This window comes from Caloenas nicobarica, chromosome 12 (assembly GCF_036013445.1).
Source record: "Caloenas nicobarica isolate bCalNic1 chromosome 12, bCalNic1.hap1, whole genome shotgun sequence".
In the NCBI taxonomy this organism is placed as follows: domain Eukaryota; kingdom Metazoa; phylum Chordata; class Aves; order Columbiformes; family Columbidae; genus Caloenas; species Caloenas nicobarica.
Genome location: NC_088256.1, coordinates 5,098,935 through 5,118,016, shown reverse-complemented (window position 1 = coordinate 5,118,016; position 19,082 = coordinate 5,098,935). Strand labels below are relative to the sequence as shown.

Sequence of the window (19,082 nt, the reverse complement as noted above, 5' to 3'; positions counted from 1 at the left end):
GATTGATCCAACAAACTTTAATATAGTCAAGATGTTATACTTTGCTTTAAGTAGGGGACTTGCTTCCTGCTATCCTCAAGAAAAGTCACATACTTCAATTAACATTCTCAAACTTTGATTTTCCCATTGTGCGTACGATCAGTAGCAACTTACATTTTTTTCAAATCACACATCTCTGAAGACTTGTGGCAGACAGTTTGGGACAATTTCAGGAGCAGCAGTCTAATTATAGAATGTGCCAGAATGTTTGCAGATTCTGGGGCTTAGACTGAAAGCCCTTTTGGATAAGGATTGTTTCTTACTTTATGTTGTCCAGCACCTACTAAGAGCCCGATTTGATTCAAAGCTTCTAGTTATTATAAGTTACTATAGTAACTTCCATTACTATAAGTAATGAAATAGTAACAAACTCCCCCTTGTCAATTAGAAAAAAAAATCATAATAAATATTCGGTAATCAACAACAACACTCAGTAATTTAGGATGCAAGTCCACGTGCTAGTTGCTCTTCATTCGAAAAAGAACAACCTACAACTTTACATTTTCTGATGCAGTCCAATGGTGATGCTGTGCCTATAAGAAATAAAAGATTTCCCTGAACTAGAGGAAAAATAATTCAAAATGTCTGAGGCTTTTGAAATACATGGAGACTAATGAAAAACTATCAGAAAATATATTACTACAGATAAGTTCTTGTTAATATTTCTCTTAAAGAAAACAATTTGGCTGCAGTGCTATAGACCTTTTGTAATTTGATACCACAAAGATGTGATGATTAACTTTAGGCAAAAGTCCTGGAGTTCTAATGCTTAGACTTGTTGTTCTGCAAAAATATAATTTAAAAATATAAATTTTACATCATTAGGCTTGTTTCCATACTTGTGGCATCTGCTGAGGTTACTATGGCACTCACTCCTTCATGAGAATAAATAACTTTTCCAGTCTCTCACCGGTAATGCATGGGCCAACTTCTCAGTGGTTTGGTATTTCTCTCAGTTTGAAATCTGTATCTGTATCCATATAGAGTAAAAAACCAAAGAAATGGAGTAATTTCTAAACAATAAAACTGTACTGAAAATGCAGACTGTTTTTCAGGGAAATACTATGAAACTATTATTTAAGTATTTTGGGGATGTTCTTTAATGTGAACAGAGATGGCCTCAATAAATGTGCTATGGAAACAAATCATTTTAGACACACAACTGGCTGAAATTTTAAAACACACCTCTCAAGTAAATAGTCTAAATCTCTCTGTCTTTTCTGTAAGACAGAGAGATTCTGTCTCTTCATTTTTCTTCTGTCTCTTCAATATTATTATTACTTGTATTCTCTATTTCCTTCTGAGCACTGCATGTGTCTGACCAAGGGAAGTCAAATAGGTGGTTTTGGGGGGATTTCAAAGTGAGAGAGATTTCAGTATCCTTCTGGTTGGGGGTTTCTAGGGGTTTATTATCACTTCAAAACTTTCTTCACATAATCATGTTAAAATTTTCAATCAGTTCAAAGCTGTTCGAGTCAGATAAATATAAACTGGACTTAGCAAACAGTTCTTTGAGACAAACTGTTTAATCAATAGTGGGTCATGACTCACAGATATTCATCTGGGAAACTGTGGTTGTTGATAGATTCCCTAAGAAATTAATGTAATTTCTTACTTCCTACTAATCTCATTGATTCATTAATTGGTCCATTACTATCAGGTTAATGAACAGAGTAAAAAAACTTATGCAATCCAGAGCTGGAATTTCAGAGGTGCAGCAGAGAAAGAAAATCAAATACAAAAATAAAGACAAAACAGTGCCTTAACTAGGAATATTTCCTCATGAATATGACAATATAAAATTGAATAACTGAAAAGTAACAGATGCCTGAAAGCTGTGGTTTTCCCTTGAACTACATCCAATGTTCTTGCTACCATTGGAAAAAGAGATACAGTCATTTGATGGGAATAGGAAAGCCTTGCATTTGTATGCCGGTCCAGAGAAAATCAAATCTGATTGTCTCTTCCAAAAGAGTATGAGATCCATTCCCTCTATTCACAGCAGTTAGTATCACAGCACATTCTTCATTTCCTTTCGTTGCAAGCAGGTGATAAACATCATTCTCATTACACTTGAGAGAACGTAGAAGAAAAGTTCAAAGGGAAGTTAAGAGATAATCAGAGGTATTGTCATAGTAAAGAAACAGGAAAAGCTGAAAAAATGAGATGAGCTTTTTCAATTTCAGCGATGAAATCTTATGTAGGAAAACTTTCCTATAACTCCCAAATCCCTTGCTGATCAGACAATGCACTAAAATAAAATTAAAAGCAACAAATAATGGCGGCAGTGCTGAACCTCACAATATACGTCCTGTGGAAAAGTGAGCATTTAAGCATGTAAAAACCCAGTCTTCTTTTGATGTCTTGCTACACTGCTAGCTGAAACTACTTCTACGTTCACTTGCACGTGGTGTCAATTTGGGACAAACACAAGAGTGTTTCTTTCACAATTCACTGAGCAGGTGAGCAAAGATAAATACCAAATGAAGAGGAAAATGGTAAACACACAACTAGTGATTTATTTCAGTTCTGTTTGAACTGATTAATGCAAAAAATAATTATCTAGAGCTGGGACTTAGGACTTAGCAAGCATCTGGCATATGACCACATACATGGTTTTCTAGTCATAATTCCTTTGTGCTGGAATATTAGTGCTAGTACACAGCTACTATAGAAATTAGTGATATAATTAAATAGAAAAATGCCAAGTTCAAGGCAACACTTGCCTGTTCCCTGCATGCTTCCACATGTTGCCTTGATGGGAGAAAAGAGGCAGAGAGGAGTGGAGAAGAATGCTTTGCTTAACAAACATGTCCCCTTTAATGGATCACTGGGGTCATTCATTTTCCCCACTTCCCATTGATGATGTCTAAGAATTATATAGGGGGGAAACTCAAGATAACGATCCAAATCTTAGCTGGGCAAACTTTTCTATAGTTCTTTAATGCTTTATTTTGCTGCTTCAGTAGAAGGTTAGAAAAGGTACTCTTCATATGTCAAAGGCGGGTGTATTTAGACAAGTATATTCTGACTTTCGACTCACTCAAAATCGAAGTACCAGAAAGAGAAGCAGTAGCAGAAGAGAACAACGGACAAACTTCCACCAGACTGCTCGCCAGGTAGGGATCAAGAATGACGAATCAGGACTGACAGTTTCAGAAATAGCTTGACTCCTAACAGTCTGCAAACCCCAAGTTTAAGTGGGGGTTCAGGTTTTCTCTTACATGATTATCATTAGTCGCAGACACACTTTGTTTTGACATACTTGATATCTGGGGTACACAACTCAAACAAGGATGTGGACCATGAGTTCGACTTCTCAAATTTAGGTTTTACCTTCAAACCTCCATATTCTCTCAATGCACTAATACCCTTACCTCTCACAATAAACCAGAATGAGGTACCTATGATGTTCAAACTTTTCTCACACATGCCACGGGGTAAGTGCCTGCAAACTTCAATATTAGCCACGTCAATCAGCTCTGGCAGGCTGCAGTTACTGCCCACCCACTCATCAGCAGCATCTGCTCTTTGCAACCTTTGGCTCTCTGTGCTTCCTGCATCACCAGCACCCAGCAACCCTCCACAGATGCTCCCATCGTCTGGAGCTTCTCTGGACACATCCCAGAGGAGAGGGGCAGGAGCACAAACCGTAAGCACACGCTGCAGAGCTGCTGGGACACCAGCATGGGCTGCCTGGTTCTCCCAGCGCTCAACAGCCGCTGCCACAGAGCTGCTACACCAGAGCCTTTGTATGCGTGACCGCAGGCTAATTATGGGCTGAGGTGAGCAAAGTGCAGTAAGTCAAATGACATTTTCTGTAGGATGCATGTAATCCAAGAGGTGTAATGATACAGGCCCATCCTGAAGAATATCTAGCTGTTAGACAAACGAGTGATGAGCTGTGAGTTCAGGAATACCTTTATTGTGTGAGGAATAGCCTATTCCTCCTATTAGGAATAGCTTCACAAGTTGTACTCTGCCTTTCTGCACTAGTGGGCTCCGGTAATGCCGCAAGACTCTAAATTGCATTGCCAAGGATACCATTGCTACACAGCTTACAAAACATGCAAAATACCTTTGTTAATATAAAATATAAAAATAGCATGCTTTTTCCATATTTTCACACTTTACATATTATTATCTTGAGATTCCAATAATTGACCTTGATATGGCACATGCTAGGCGTATATACTGGAAGATTAAATGTTTCTTAATTAATTTACTAGTCTTTCATTGTGTCTTTATTATTCAGAGAAGGCAAACAGGAATCATCCATGTAATGGTTTCAGCACAGGCTGGGAGCAAAGCCCCTTAGAACAGCTCATCTCCATCCTTGACCTGAAGACTTCCACACCAACACGGTTTGGAACTGGAACTTAAATCTACGGTTGGCCCTTGCCTGTATTGGAAAGTGGGTAAGAAAGGCAAACAACAACCAACTTTTGCTGAAACAACTCTGCTTTCTGTGAGCTGAAAACAAGCAAACCTTTCCCAAACAGTGTGTTTCTCCACATTCGCTGATCTTAGCTAAATCTGGTACATTTTATAGCTCAGGATGATGAAGTGACACTTGAGTTTAGCTATGACAGAAACCCAAAAGTTGTAAGATCTGTTTGACAATTACTATTTGAGAATGTTTCTCCTTTCAGTTGCCCAGCTGATTAGAAACAGCTGGTACTAGATAAACTTTAGGATTCTTACTTGCCTAAACAGCATTTACTAAATGGAAATAATCTGGAAAATGTAGAAGCATGCCTTCTTTATAAGCTTTTTCTTCTGCGTGGGCATTTAGAAAACATCCCCAGAAAAAGAACAGGAACAATTGCCAAACAATGACAGATTTTTTAAAAAATCAGAAATTTAGAGCAATTAATTCTTCCACGCATATGATATAAAAGCCAAGTAATAGAGGACGTTTTATTCCAAATAGTCATTCTTAAATGTCTATGCAAGGAAAGCAAAGCGCTCAGTTGTTTACCCTCAGAGCAGATAATATAAGTTGTGCCTTGTCACATGAATTCATGGAATGGGTTAATTCAGAGGAAACAAGCTGTTGGATGTTTTATTTCTTCTGCTTTTGTACATTTCCAGCTCTCCTAATTGGAGTCTGTAGTATTTATTTAGAAAACCAAGCACAAATACATTTTTGTAAGATTAAATTAACACTATTTTCTAACTACATATTTGCTGGATAATATACTACACCCTTGAAACCCTTGTATTTATTTGCCATTAAGCTAAATATCTTCCTACTGTTATCCAGCTGTTACCATAGTGCCCAACACAGGCATTTTCTTTAATGTAGTTGGGACAAAACATTCAGATTGCTTCTTTATTCAGGCAGAAAGCACAGCAGGTGACTTAAGATTGCAGTATGACATACCATGCCTCTGCAGTCATCATCATTTTCCCTCTTTTCAAAATTTTATTTTATCCCAATGTTTAGAAAGGTAAATGTCAACCTCTGAAAACAACAGAAGGAAACAAAAAGCCATCCTAGCTTTTAACAAGGGTCTCTGACTCATTTATAGGAATATTAGGTTGCCCATGACACTTTTTCTAGCACACAAAAGCCTCATGAAAAGATGGAGAATAAACTATAAAGGCTGTTTTGTAGAACTAAAATATATATCTTACTTTTTAACCTAGGAATTCCTCACAATTCGGCTAACACCAGGTAGTACTAAGCAAGATGTCCACCATGTAAGCAAGGACAAGACAAAATTAAATAGGAATGTATAGCCTCGGAGTGAAGACTACTCTGTGTCAATAATATACTAATCTGAAGAGGAATTGGTACATAATTGTTTTCAAAATATTTTGCTTTGCCTGTATTAACTTATTAAAATGTATGTGTCTATGTTTTAGAGGTTATATTTTATGCTTCTTTGTTAAGTAGAATATATTTTATAGAAATCCTATCGCAAAATGTTTTCTCAAGTGCAATAGAAATATTGCGGAATCAGACTCTTATCAGAGTAGACACAGGTTGCAGCAAGGAAAATTCCAGTTTTACTCAAGGAAAAAACGCTTCAGTGCTCAAACACTGGGACAGTGAAATCACCTCCTTGAAAGTATTCACAGCTCTGTGAGATGAGGTGCTGAGCAACCAGACTGAACTTTTTAGGCACTGGTTCATATAGGGCTTTGGAGCAGGTGGCCACCAGAAGTCCCTCCCAGCCTAAAACTATTCTGTGATTCTGTGGCTGTAAAAGCCATAAAAAATGTAAATGGCTGACATAAATAGATATATTTCTATACAATAGCTAATAGGAAATGTTTATTAGCTAAACTATCCGCAAGAGAATTTCTAAAATATATCTAAAATACATTTTAGCCGAGCGCTAAATAATTTAGGTCCTTTATAAAGATCTATATCTATTTTGCCTCCTCATATCTACCTTAAACTGTGTCAGCAAAGTTAATGGAAAAATGGCAAGCAAATTGAGTCTAGAACAAATATATCTCTAAAACCCAAGTATAATTCATTTGTAGTTATACTTTTATATATGCTTTCTATTCATTTTTTGTTATGCTGTAGTTCTAAAGATGAAATTGGAAATACATAGTCCTTCATTTGACGATAATTTCTGCGAAAAGACTTCACTTCACATAGACTTATAAGAAAACTGTTTCATTACCTATGCTTATTTAGTATTAATTATTTTCATTAAAAATTTGAAAATAATAATTTTGAACAGTGAATTGCAATGTGTTGAAAAGTGTAAATAATTCAGAGCTACAAATCAATATTCTTACATATTAAAAATGTACTATATTAGGACATGACTTTAAAAACCTTTATATAAGAGGAAAACTTCACTCATGTCTAGCCTGTGCAAGTCTTGGCAGGTAAAATTACTCACCAGCACATATGTTCACAAGAATAGCCTCTAAATGGATTGCGAATAACTTCCAAAGTATCTACCACAGAAAACAATTGCAGCATATCAGCGCCTACAGCTAATGCATTTCATTTACTGTAAAAGTTGTGCTATTCACCACAATTTCACTACACCATTTAGTTATTATAAATGAAATGTATAGACAATATAGAAAATGCAGTAATGCCGACTTAGAAAAATTGTCTGACAATAATTGACTAATTAAATTACAGGTTTAATTATTCCATAATTCTTTAAGTATCTAATAAGCTATTTAATTAATAGCCCAACCCTTACAATAACAAAATACTTCTACTGAGTCACGATTGAGTGCTAGATCTACAACACTTATAGGTTTTCTAAAATTCCTTTCAGTGACATTCACTTTGTGAAGCTTTAGAAACCATGAAACCACTTTAAACTCTCATCCTTTAAAAGCTCTATCACACTTTAATGACATTTTAAGTGCATCTATTCTAAGATTCAGATAACCAAATATATTCGTAGGTTTAAAGTTGCAGTCGAGTGCCTATGAGATAAACGTACTGAAAACAGGTAGTTCTGAGAGACCTACTGAAAGCCACAGGAGCCAGGCATCTGACCTACTTTTGCAAAATCTTTTAATAGTCCCGGCTGCATCTTCAACACCTTAGACAATCTGCTCTCGTGTCATGAATTATTGTGGTTGCTAGCTAAAACGTGAACATTATAGAATACTTCTTTATAAGGGCTCCACGGCACTGCTGCTGTCACAGACCCAGACCGCAGGCATTTGCTACAAAAATCCACAGGCTTTGAAACAGTAAAAATTGTCATTGCACTGTATTGGCATGGTATGAAGTCAACATTAAAAAAAAGTTCATAGCTCTGGTCAAGGGAGAAAGAAGGCAGTATTTTTAGTGAAATTGCTCTCAATGATGGTTAAGGGATCTAAGCATTTGCAGAAGCAGTCAGTATTTTGCAAGAAGGTGCAACAGTGAACATTTGACTTTTCTACAACTGAGTAATGTGTCCTCTTTAAAATGAAATTCAATTATGTAAGCCTGTATTTCAGTTTACAATCCCTTAATTTGTCTCTGTTAGGTTGTTCCATTGTTGAATTACAAAATCTAAGTAAAAGAGAAGTTAGATTTTTGCCATTTGTAGTCATGACATTGTTGTGTTGTTTGCATTAGCATATGAAAATACAAACATTCCTGTGTTATAACAAAAAGAAACATGAAGTTGCTATACTGACCTGAAATGACTTTTCCTATACTCAGAACTCATAAGCAATGACTTCTATATTAAAGTGATTATCTTCTAGCAAGAAATATAGCAAGCAAAAGTACATGCTTCTCATAGATTTGATCACTAGTTTTTATACTTAGGCTATGCTTTATTAGATTTTCAAACTGCTCCTGTCCCATATGTTTCTACATTGCATGTAATAGCTCCCTTTCTCTTTAGCCTGTTCCAGTCTTTTACCAATATACTTCACAAAAGAAGTGGTTTTGTTTCCTTGAATAAACCTGGGATCTAACCTTTTGGTCCTTTTGGTCTCTTCATCTTGCAACACAAGGGATGCTGAGGTAGTTCATCATCCTGGACAGAGGTCTCTGAATTTTGAACAACTAGTGATGTATTTTTCACACTTCCAGATGTTTAGAACAAGAGAACATGTGTGTGCACCTCCTTGCCATGCACTGTTTTGCTTAATGCTTTCCAAACATGCAGAACCTGAATAACAAATGAAATACTTTGAAGGACTAGTTGAGGGCTATGTGAGGACCAGGTGCACAATGTTCTGAAAATCCCAGAATGTCAGGGATTGGAAGGGACCTCGAAAGCTCACCCAGTGCAATCCCCCCGCCGGAGCAGGAACACCCAGATGAGGTTACACAGGAAGGTGTCCAGGCGGGTTGGAATGTCTGCAGAGAAGGAGACTCCACAACCTCCCTGGGCAGCCTGCTCCAGGCTCTGGCACCCTCACCGGGAAGAAGTTTCTTCTCATATTTAAGTGGAACCTCCTGTGTTCCAGTTTGTACCCATTGCCCCTTGTCCTATCATTGGTTGTCACCGAGAAGAGCCTGGCTCCATCCTCATGACACTCACTCGTTACATATTTATAAACATTAATGAGGTCACCCCTCGGTCTCCTCTTCTCCAAGCTCAAGAGCCCCAGCTCCCTCAGCCTTTCCTCGTGAGTGAGATGCTCCACTCCCTTCTACTTCTTTTCTTCACATTCCAGCTAGGTGTGTTAGCTCTCCCTTGGGCAGGTCAGTTACTCTAACATTGTCTCTGCCGCTTGCGCAGGGGCTGCTCACACAACCGCATGGAGCTACACGCTGCTTCCACGTTGCCTTGCTTGGGGTCACCGTGACTTACAAGAGGAACCCGCTTACGTGGGACAGCAACAGCCAGCAAGAGTTTATGTGTTTTCAGCTTTGCTCTGACAGAGGGGCGGTGGATCAGGACACGCACCCGCTGTCTGCTCAGGTCTGTCAGCAACACCCAGACACTGAGTCTCTTTCCTCAGCCAGTTACACAGTTTTGTTACCGACAGTTTTTACACCGTTACTGACACTTTTGCAGTGGTTTTGTTTTTTTGTTTGTTTTTTCAGAACGGTGACGCAAAGCACCAGAGAGTTGTGGGAAAGAGCAGAGCTTTATTCCTATTACAGAACCTGCTTAAAAAAAAAAATGCCGTTTTCAAATGGTGATGGCAGAATCTGAACTTTGAGCTCAAGATTTGAGAAGTAACAGAACGGTTTGCAACTTCCTAACAGTCAACGTTCTTCAAACAGATTGAAATAGAGTTCATGGAGGATGTTTCCTGTCACATACACAATAGACCCATCTAACACACTCAAGCTACATAGGTTTTATAGCTTTAGAAATCCTTGCTTGCAGTATTTTTTCCAGATTTGGTGAAGCGAGCTGTTCTGCGTGAGGAGATGACACCCGGCTCGATGCTCCATCTCCCATTAAAAGCTTCGAGGCAGTTCCCCCAACCCGCAGGGATTTAACGGCGGGCTGGGCCGACCCCGCTTGGGGTGACCGGCTGCGGGGGCGGCCCTGCCGGCCATGACGCATCTGGAACGTTGTGCCCAGTTCTGGGCCCCTCAGTTCCAGCAGGACAGGGAACTGCTGGAGAGAGTCCAGCGCAGCCACCAAGATGCTGAAGGGAGTGGAACATCTCCCGTGTGAGGAAAGGCTGAGGAGCTGGGGCTCTGGAGCTGGAGAAGAGGAGACTGAGGGGTGACTCATTCATGGGGATCAATATGGAAAGGGGGAGTGTCAGGAGGATGGAGCCAGGCTCTTCTGGGTGACAACCAGTGACAGGACAAGGGGCAATGGGTACAAACTGGAACACAGGAGGTTCCACTTAAATTTGAGAAGAAACTTCTTCCCGGTGAGGGTGGCAGAGCCTGGCCCAGGCTGCCCAGGGAGGCTGTGGAGTCTCCTTCTCTGCAGACATTCCAACCCGCCTGGACACCTTCCTGTGTAACCTCACCTAGGTGTTCCTGCTCCGGCGGGGGGATTGCACTGGGTGAGCTTTCGAGGTCCCTTCCAACCCCTGACATTCTGGGATTCTGTGACTGCGGGCGGCCTGAGGGGCACTGCCCTGCTGTAGGGGGGCGAGGGCAGGCCCCGGTAGGGGCCGCCCAGGGGTTCCGGGGCCTCCTCGGTACTTCAGGCGGCGCCGTCGCCGCGGGGCCGATCGCTGCGGGGCCGGCCCTGGGCGGGGCTGCCGCGCAGGCGCGCTGGAGCGGCGCGCGCCGTCTCCCAGGGTACGGCGCGCCCGCGTCCCGTCGTTCCTCGCGGGCCGTTGCGTCCCCTCTGACCCGGGCCCGTTGCTCCTCCATCCGGGCTCTCGGCGCCACACGGGGAAGATGGCGGTGCTGCTCCCTGCCGAGTGGATAAAGAACTGGGAGAAAGGGGGCAAGAGCGAGTTGTGAGTGCGGGGTGTCGCGGCGGGGAGGCCATGGGGCGCTGCAGGCCGCTGGCCTGCGGGAGGGAGAGGGGGCTTAGGCCGCGCCGGCCGAGGGAGGCTGGTGGGGGGGCGGCGAAGAGGTGGGAGCGGGCGGGGAGAACGTCGCTCGGAGCTGCGTCCTTGCTGCTGGGGCTCAGGGGCGAAACCCCGGCCGAGCGGAGGGCCTAGGCCGCCTGCCTATCCGGTGCGGCCTCCTTTGTTGGTCGCTAACGGCCCCCGCCGAACCTCGGCCCCCGCAGCCGGGCCTAGCGCGCCTGGCGCCCGCTGCCCGCGCCCCGAGCGCCCCCTTCCTGCCCCGGGGCAGGTCTGTCGGGTGTCGGGCCCCTCGTTGGCTGCTTCACCGGGCTGACACGGGGCCTGAAGCGTTCTTGTTTCGCTGGCTCCGCGATGTTGACCTTTCTGGCAGAGGTCTCAGCCCCCGTTCCCACCTTTCTACCCAGCGCTGTATCTTTTGATTTAGCTGGTCGTTCCTGTGTGGTCTACAAGATAATCTGTGTGTGCTGAGGGGTCTGGCTGCAGCTTCCTAAATCAGTCTAGGTGTGCTAGGAGCTTTCCTTTTCAGGGCCTTCTGGCTGTCTGTTGTAAGCCATCTTACCTGGGCAGGTTCACTCCAGGTCTGTGGGCTGGGTTTCAGGAGTCCCTCTGCTCCAGGGGTTATTTCCCAGGGTGTCAGTTTCCCATTACTGTGTCAGTTTCGTGTTACTGTATCAGTTTGGACAAGGGTCTCTGGTCTCCTCACTGTATGTTTAAAATGCCCTTATTTTAATTCTTCCATACACTTCTGGGTTTTTGTTGTTGCAACAAAAAAATCCTACAGTTTCAAATACAGGTGTTAGGAGGATCACTTTGAGAAACACTTCTTGATATTTACTCTTTTTTAAATTTTCTTTTGTTCATCTATTTATAAAGGTTGTGCAGCTATGGTAATGATCTCCTCTGTTCATGAAGAAAAAGATAGTAGGGTAGAGAGTAGAGGTCATAGAATCTCCTTGCACAAAACACTGTTCTCCCCAGACCCTCCGCTTTGCAGTGGCGTGGCCCACCTTTGTAGCCATGTCTTTTGGCTTTGAATTGTACTAGAACCATTATCACGTTAGCATGTAAGTTTAATGTGTTTTGATATGAATGGTATAAGGTTGATGAAAATATCTTCTGTACTTGTATTTCCAACAAAAATGAAAGTGTTCAGGAGACCCCAAACGATGCTGAGGTTTGCATTGCTTTTTAAATCTCCTGCCTAAGATTATGGCGATAGCTGAATTTGTATCCAGCATGGCAATGTTTATACAATAAGCACAGAGACCTTTTTGTTGAACTTCAGTGTTTAGAAACTTCTATATGAGTAACGAAGAACAGAATGTATAAGTGCGTACTGATACCTCTCAAAAATGCACTGACTATAATAAAACAGATTGCCTTTTTACACACAACATTATATACAGGTAGATGCACTTGCTAGTTTTTTCTGTAATGGTTGTTAAGTTTTTTTTGCTTGAAATAGTCAATTTTTGTAACTTACCCTGTTATGATTACTGAGATTGTATGGAGTTTGCACAAGGACAGAAACTTAATAGTTGATCATATAATGGCAACTGCATTGTTTGCATTGAATTGTCAGAACTTTTAACTGTGTAACTTTTTAGGAAACTGACTATTTTGGAGGGAATCTTTGATGTGTAACCTTGTGTTTCTTTTTCCAGAACTTCCAGTCTCCTGTTTTACTGGAGGAAAATAAAATTACGATTCTCTTTCCAAAATGAGACATGTGAAATATTTTTAAACAGTATTTAAAGTAGGAGGGGAATAAATAGTTATTATTTTTATTTAATTATTTATCTAACACAAATATGCCCAGAAATATAAATTAGGTTTAGGCTTAAGTCTAGGCCCCAATTCCAGTCCTGGGTTTGTGGTTCATAGTAAAACACTGCATTACATTGAGAAATAAGTTGGAAAAAAATGGGAGGGGAGGTATACTTCAAAAGGACAAAACTTGACAATTCTGGCAAATACAGGATTTGCAAAAATTTTAAAGGATGTGTGTCTGTGTAGTGTTTTTGTTTTGTTTTTCTTTCCTCTGTGGAAGCCTGGTCTAATAAGCCTATGTATGAAGTCAGAGAATGTTCACTCTTGTATGGAGGGGTTTGTTTTGTTTTTAAACAAAGTGGTGGGCTTATTCACAAGGAGACAAATACCGGCTTAATTGAAAAGTGAGCATTACCGGAAAAAAACCCACTCATAATTAGCAGAGGAAAAGATTAGGTTTTACAGAAAAAAAAAAAAAATTATTTGCCCGAGCGTGAATTGGCTTACATGATCTGACTAGATCAGCCCAAGATAGTATTTAGGCAGTTACTGGTTACCTAAATAAGACCACAATTTTTTGTTTGGAGGGAATATGAAACTGTATTGAGAGAAGTAAATTATTTGTTTTTATTTGGCATTTCAACTTTTATGTAATTAGTTATAGATGCTTAAGATGATTGTAGTATTTTTTCTGATGTTTTCTTTCTGAGTGGTATGGTGGTGGTCTGCCAATACTTGAAAACATACAGGATTTGTAATGTTGCTATAGTCTGGAGGAGGTGCTGTTATTGGCGCAGGGAAGGAGGGGGAAAGAAAAATGTTGTTTATAAAGAAAACAAAATACAGGAATATTTTAAAGGAATTCAATAAGGAAATAAATTCTAAACTGACTGATCTTTTGCTGTGAAAAATAATTAACCTTATTTTTGCTGATGTGATCAGTTTGTCATGGTATAGCAGTAACACCCAAAATGAGAATGGAAGGGTTTTGTATGTCTTAATTAGATAATTAGCAAGGCAGCATCATAGAACTTGGGTAGCAGTGACCCTTCACTTCCTAAAAATTTTTCAGAGACCTTGTTCAAAACTGTACATGCTTTGAGTTTAATTAGTCCAGCTACTGATGTGTAGTAATATCTAATACAAATATGTGAATGTACATCATGTGGTAGTTTCAAGTGTTCTTAGCTGCCAAAAACTATAAATTGGTCAGGATGTGGTCATCCTATCTGTCATTTTCTATTTTGTTCAGACCCATCTCTATCTAAATTTGTTTTGCTTGATTAGACACATAGAGGGCCCTTCTTTAGCGGCCAGATGGGGCTTTAATCATGAACTTGGCTGGCAGTTTATGCAATATGTTAAGCCTCAAGATAAACTGAAGAAGCTTAAGATTCTGTGAATATGAAATTTTGAGACTCGATCTTTCGAGCACTCCCAACATGTTTGCTGCTTTATTTGCATGAGGAGTGTCACAGTGTTGAGTTAAAGGGCTGAGAGTCAGAAAAACAGAGTTTAGTTGTAGTTTTGCCATCTTGACTGCAAAATGCAGTTGATAGTATTTTATCTCAACTAGAAAACAACCCACATGAGTTAAATTATGCATTATACTTAAGTGTTTGCAGGCACACACACTTTGTGATAATTACTGCCATATACTCTGTGTGGGAGTGTAATTGAAGGTCTAGGACGCTGTATATGAATTCGGAGGCTTAAGTTCAGTTGCTGGCCCTGCCATGGAAACTTGTTTGATAGGTGCTCAACACTGCTTCAGAATTTGTTGTTTAAGCAACTCTATCCCATTGTAGTCTAAAACAAATTTCACTTTGAAACTTTGGTTTTCAGAAGTGATTTTGTGTTTGGTTTTAATTTATTTTACTTTCTAGGTTATCCTATTTTTCTTAGTTGTATTTTACATTTATTACACAGTTTTATCTGTGGATGAAGGGATATAATTTTTACTAGAGTAGGGAAGTTCTCCATCCTAGGCTTGCAGCAATGAACTACAAGATTACAGTAATAAAAGTTTAAAAAACTCTGAACAGACAACGAACCATTTGGGTCTGTTGAACTGAAAAGTGGACCTCATAAGTTTCCATTGTCCTGGGCATTGTTTAAGTGGGAAAGTATTGTTGTGGCTTTTTTCTGGGTTGATTAATTGTACTAATATTGACAATTTTATTCTTGTGAATGTGCAACTACTTGGATTTTTATTTATGATGAAGTCAGTTGAGTGTAGATGAACTAATCTCCCAGCTTGTTGGTACTGGAAGGGATGTGGTTTCTGCCACGTCTTCATTCACCAGGGCTTGCTTTACTCTGGTGCTTCTCTGACCTCCTCGTAAGCTGCTTCAACTTACAAAGTTGGCAGAAGACATGGGTTTTGACCAGTTTTGTGCCTGGTTTGTCAGTTTGTTTAACTGATTTAACTGATATGACATCTAGAACTGTGTGGCCATTGGTGAATGTGTCTGTCTCTGGAGCAACAAGCCATTAAATCAGCTGGGCTGTACTGCCTGAGAGCACCTTCAGAAATGGTTAATCCTCCTCTGGAGATAGAGTACCTGTATGAAAGAATAAAAGCACAATTATGTATTTAGTTCCAAAGGGTAATACCAACATATTCTTTTCTACTAACAAAGTTTTTCCATGTAGACTTTCACATAAAGAAAATTTTTACTTTTTTTTCCCCATTTAATAATTCAAGGGGTTTTAATTACAAATATAAAGCAAGTTGTTTTACAGAATTGTCTTAACTAGTGTTTCTTGTGTCCTAAATTTGATTTGTGTTCTAAAGTAGTGTGAAGTTGATGGTACTATTTTGGTGTTGCTGGAAAGGGAATTGGAAGAGGCTGAAACTCTTACTTTGTATCAAGATGTACTTGAGTCAACTCCTCAGTGCAAGCAGACAGGGTTGTTGCTCATGTAATCTGGTTGATTATATCACCTTATGACATAGGGGTTAAAGTGTGCATCTCAATAGATAGGTTGTTTTTTTTTTATTTGGATGTTTCACTTTATTGTACAGACCTATTGTTATTTGTGTACAGACCTTAGAAATGAGTGCTTATAGAGTAGCATCTTTGTGGATGAGTAGTAATTAAAATTAAAGAGAATCTGACTTAAATTGATACACTCTTGGAGGACAGCTGGGGAAAAAAAAACCTATTGCTTCTTTTAAAAAAATGCACTTACCATTTATGAAAAATAAAATATGTTATCTGTTCCCCTATTTTGCTGTCTCTGTTCTGGTTATTTTCAAATACATTACATTCCCTTCAATAGCATTTAGAACATCTTAGCCACACTTGCTTTTTTGCTGAGCTTGCACGTTTCTGCTGATTTACAGTATATGTGAAACTGCCCATTTTCCCCTTGTCTTTAAAGGGTGCATATACCTTGTATTTGCTAAGTATAATCCTTCGATTACTGAACAGCTGTTTAGTCCTGCGAGAGAGGTAGTAATCTGTATAGGATGCAAATAAAATGAGTAACGGATTGCTACAGAATCCTTTTTTACTGTTTGTTTTTCATGATAAGCCTCTGTACTGATTGTACATACCTGGCTTATTTGAGAAGATGCTTAAAAATCACTCCCACAGGAAATTGTAGTCTTGCCATTTTATGTAGGAATATGATGTAGTTCAGATTCTGTCTTTGGTTTTTGCACGTGAAAGACTTTTTGATGAAAAATATGTGAAACTTTTGGTTGAAAATTTGCCAGTGTGAAGGAAGTTATTAAGATACTCATTGGTGTCTGTTATAGGTAAATCACTACCTTTTTAAAAATAGTGTTGCTTTTAAATGTGAAACTGCTTTTGAAGCCTCGTGCTGGGGTGAAAGTAGTGGTAGAGGAGAGGGAAAATCCTTGTGACCTGGAAGCATGTTCATTTCTAAGCTGTCAGTGTAGCGAAGAAGCCTGCTCTTTAAGGATTTATTTTATAACACGCAAAACTATTATTTCATGGAACAGTCTGTACAGTGTTTAGCGTACCCTTTACATATGGCTAATTTAGTTGAGGGAGCCTCAGAGATTAACTAAAGACAACGTAACTTGACAGGTCTTTGCATCCTATAGTGGATTCTTTTAGTGACTAGAATAGGTCAAATCCTGTCTTACCATTGATAAAACATTGCATCAGGAAATCATCCATGTAGTTTAATGTTAAAACTTTTTTACGGGCCAGAGTTTGAAAACGATCATAGACATAGTATTTCTATAAGAAGCATTTCCTCATTGATTAACAACAGTAGGTTAACGCTAGCATTTCTGTGCTTCCTTTCACATACTAAAATTGCCTACTGTTCTCACTTTTTTGTAAGCACATGTAATATTAGGAAGAATATTTTTAAAAGTATATTACGTATATATGTATGAGATCTATTGGGAGTATTGTATTTCTTTGCAGTGTAACTTCTGTGAATTAGTGTTTACTCTATAAAAATTAAAATGTAGTCAGCCATTTAAACTGCCCAAATTTAAAGTTATTTTAGCCAGAACAACATCCCTGAAACATTTGTGTGTGTATGCTACTATCTATTTTTTGGTTTTTAATTTAAAAATATTTCTTTTATTTCAGTGTGCAACTATGTCGTGCACTCAGTGAAAACAAAAGCCATGATAGTATGAATTTCAGAGGTAAGTTGTGTATTTTTAATTTTTTTAAATTAAATTTTAAAAAGCCTGGAAACAGTTGGTCGTGGTACCTCTGCATGTATCTGCTTGGAACATTCATATACAGTGACCATTAATGGTGCTAAAGGTGAATGCTACAAATAGTAAGGCAACACAGATGTCCACAACTGGGTTTGCCTGCAGTGTCCAGGTGAGAGATTTCTTAGACAGTAGTAAGTGGTAGTGTGGTAGTCCAGTATGTGCTCTGTGCTGTAGAAAATGTAATTCCATTTTGCAGACTCAACATAAAAAGATATTTTATTCTAGAAGTTAAATATATGGATACTATGCAAGTGATTGTATACTGCAGAAAGTAATTTTTACAACAGTACCTGAGTTAGACATTTTCTCCTTTGTTAGAGGGATACACTGCTGTCTTTTGAGTTTTAAATCCTCAGTTTAAGAAATCTTTGGTGTTTAAAGAAAAATTAAATCTTAGTTTGCTTTGCAGAATCTGTTGGAAGAAAAGCTTCTATATTACGAAGACCACAAATGTTCTGTGCTGTTTAGATGGTGTTTTGGGTTCATGCTAAAATAGTCATAATGGGCAATTGTAATAGCAGAAAAGATAAACCAAAACATTTCAATGTAAGTTATAAGTAATATTATTAAGTAAGAAGAATTTCTTGTTTAGCAATGCCAGATCACTGTTCCCAAAGTTTTTGAAGAAAGGCAACCAGCAGAGGTTCTCTGTTCTAGAGAGAGGTTGACAATTTCTGTATGCTGTTTTCTTTGTCTGTGCTGTCAGGATCTAAAAGATTTGGTGGGAATGACTAGATAGATACATGCACTGGCTACACTGGAGCAATGAATAGACAGTCAAAATAGTTGAAGTCCTTCTGGTGATGGAAAAAACCCTGAAAATGTGGATAATCTGGAGTGAGGCACTAAGTTTCTGACCGCTAAGAATTTGTTTGAATTCAAGTGACCTGGATCCAGTTCCAAAACCTGCACTGGCACTTGCATTTTTTGCCTTTTAGTTCCAGGAAGACATTTATTGAAGTCCAGTATATCACAGGCTTACAGAGACAGGTCAGATTGGGTGGTGTGCCTGTGAAACAAATCCTCTGCAATGTGGGGAACCACTTGCAGAGGCCTGAGGCTGTGCTTATGGCTGGTTTGGGTTCGTCGTAAACGACTCAACTGGGTGCTGCACCAGACTGTACTCTTGGATTTGCCTTTGAAGTAGTAGTGTTACGTTTTACTTAGAATTGATGTCTAAACCAGTCTTGCTGTATTCAGGTCTTCAGCAATTAGTGCTCTTTGCCAAAAGCACTGTGATAGATAAAATTAACCTGTTCATTGAAAAAATTAACAAATCCGCTTTTAATGCAGCTACAGTGGTCTGCAGTCACAAAGTTATTGAGTACTTGGTTTAAGTCATTAAGATTTATAGCTCGTATACCCATGGCAAATATTATTAGACAAACCACATGGTATAAGTGCAAAGTGAAAGCACGGGGTTTTGTTATTTTTCATATACTAAAAAGTATAGCATCATTGTGGTATATTATTTAAAAACAATTCTTTACAAGTTTATCATAGCTGTTTTTGCAACCACCATATTTAACATTACGAGATTTTTCTCAAATACAGGACCTCTGTTTAGTATTTCAGCTTAATATAAGCTTTTGTAAAACAGCATTCTTCAGTTATGAGAGACTTTCCTTAAAAAAAAGTAAAAAATCCTTGTTAAGCA

General features: G+C 39.3%; 1 protein-coding gene across 2 annotated transcripts in view; it reads left to right on the top strand.

Annotated features, from left to right (window-relative positions):
* Positions 1-10,721: 10,721 nt before the first annotated feature.
* The window catches only part of THOC2 (THO complex subunit 2), a 51,947-nt gene continuing 43,586 nt past the window's right edge, over positions 10,722-19,082 (top strand). For both annotated transcript variants that reach the window (XM_065643172.1, XM_065643171.1), the window contains exons 1-2: positions 10,722-10,863; positions 17,289-17,347. In XM_065643172.1, coding sequence (XP_065499244.1) covers positions 10,802-10,863; positions 17,289-17,347 — 121 coding nt within the window. In that variant the 5' untranslated portion in view covers positions 10,722-10,801. The remainder of the gene's footprint in view (positions 10,864-17,288; positions 17,348-19,082) is intronic.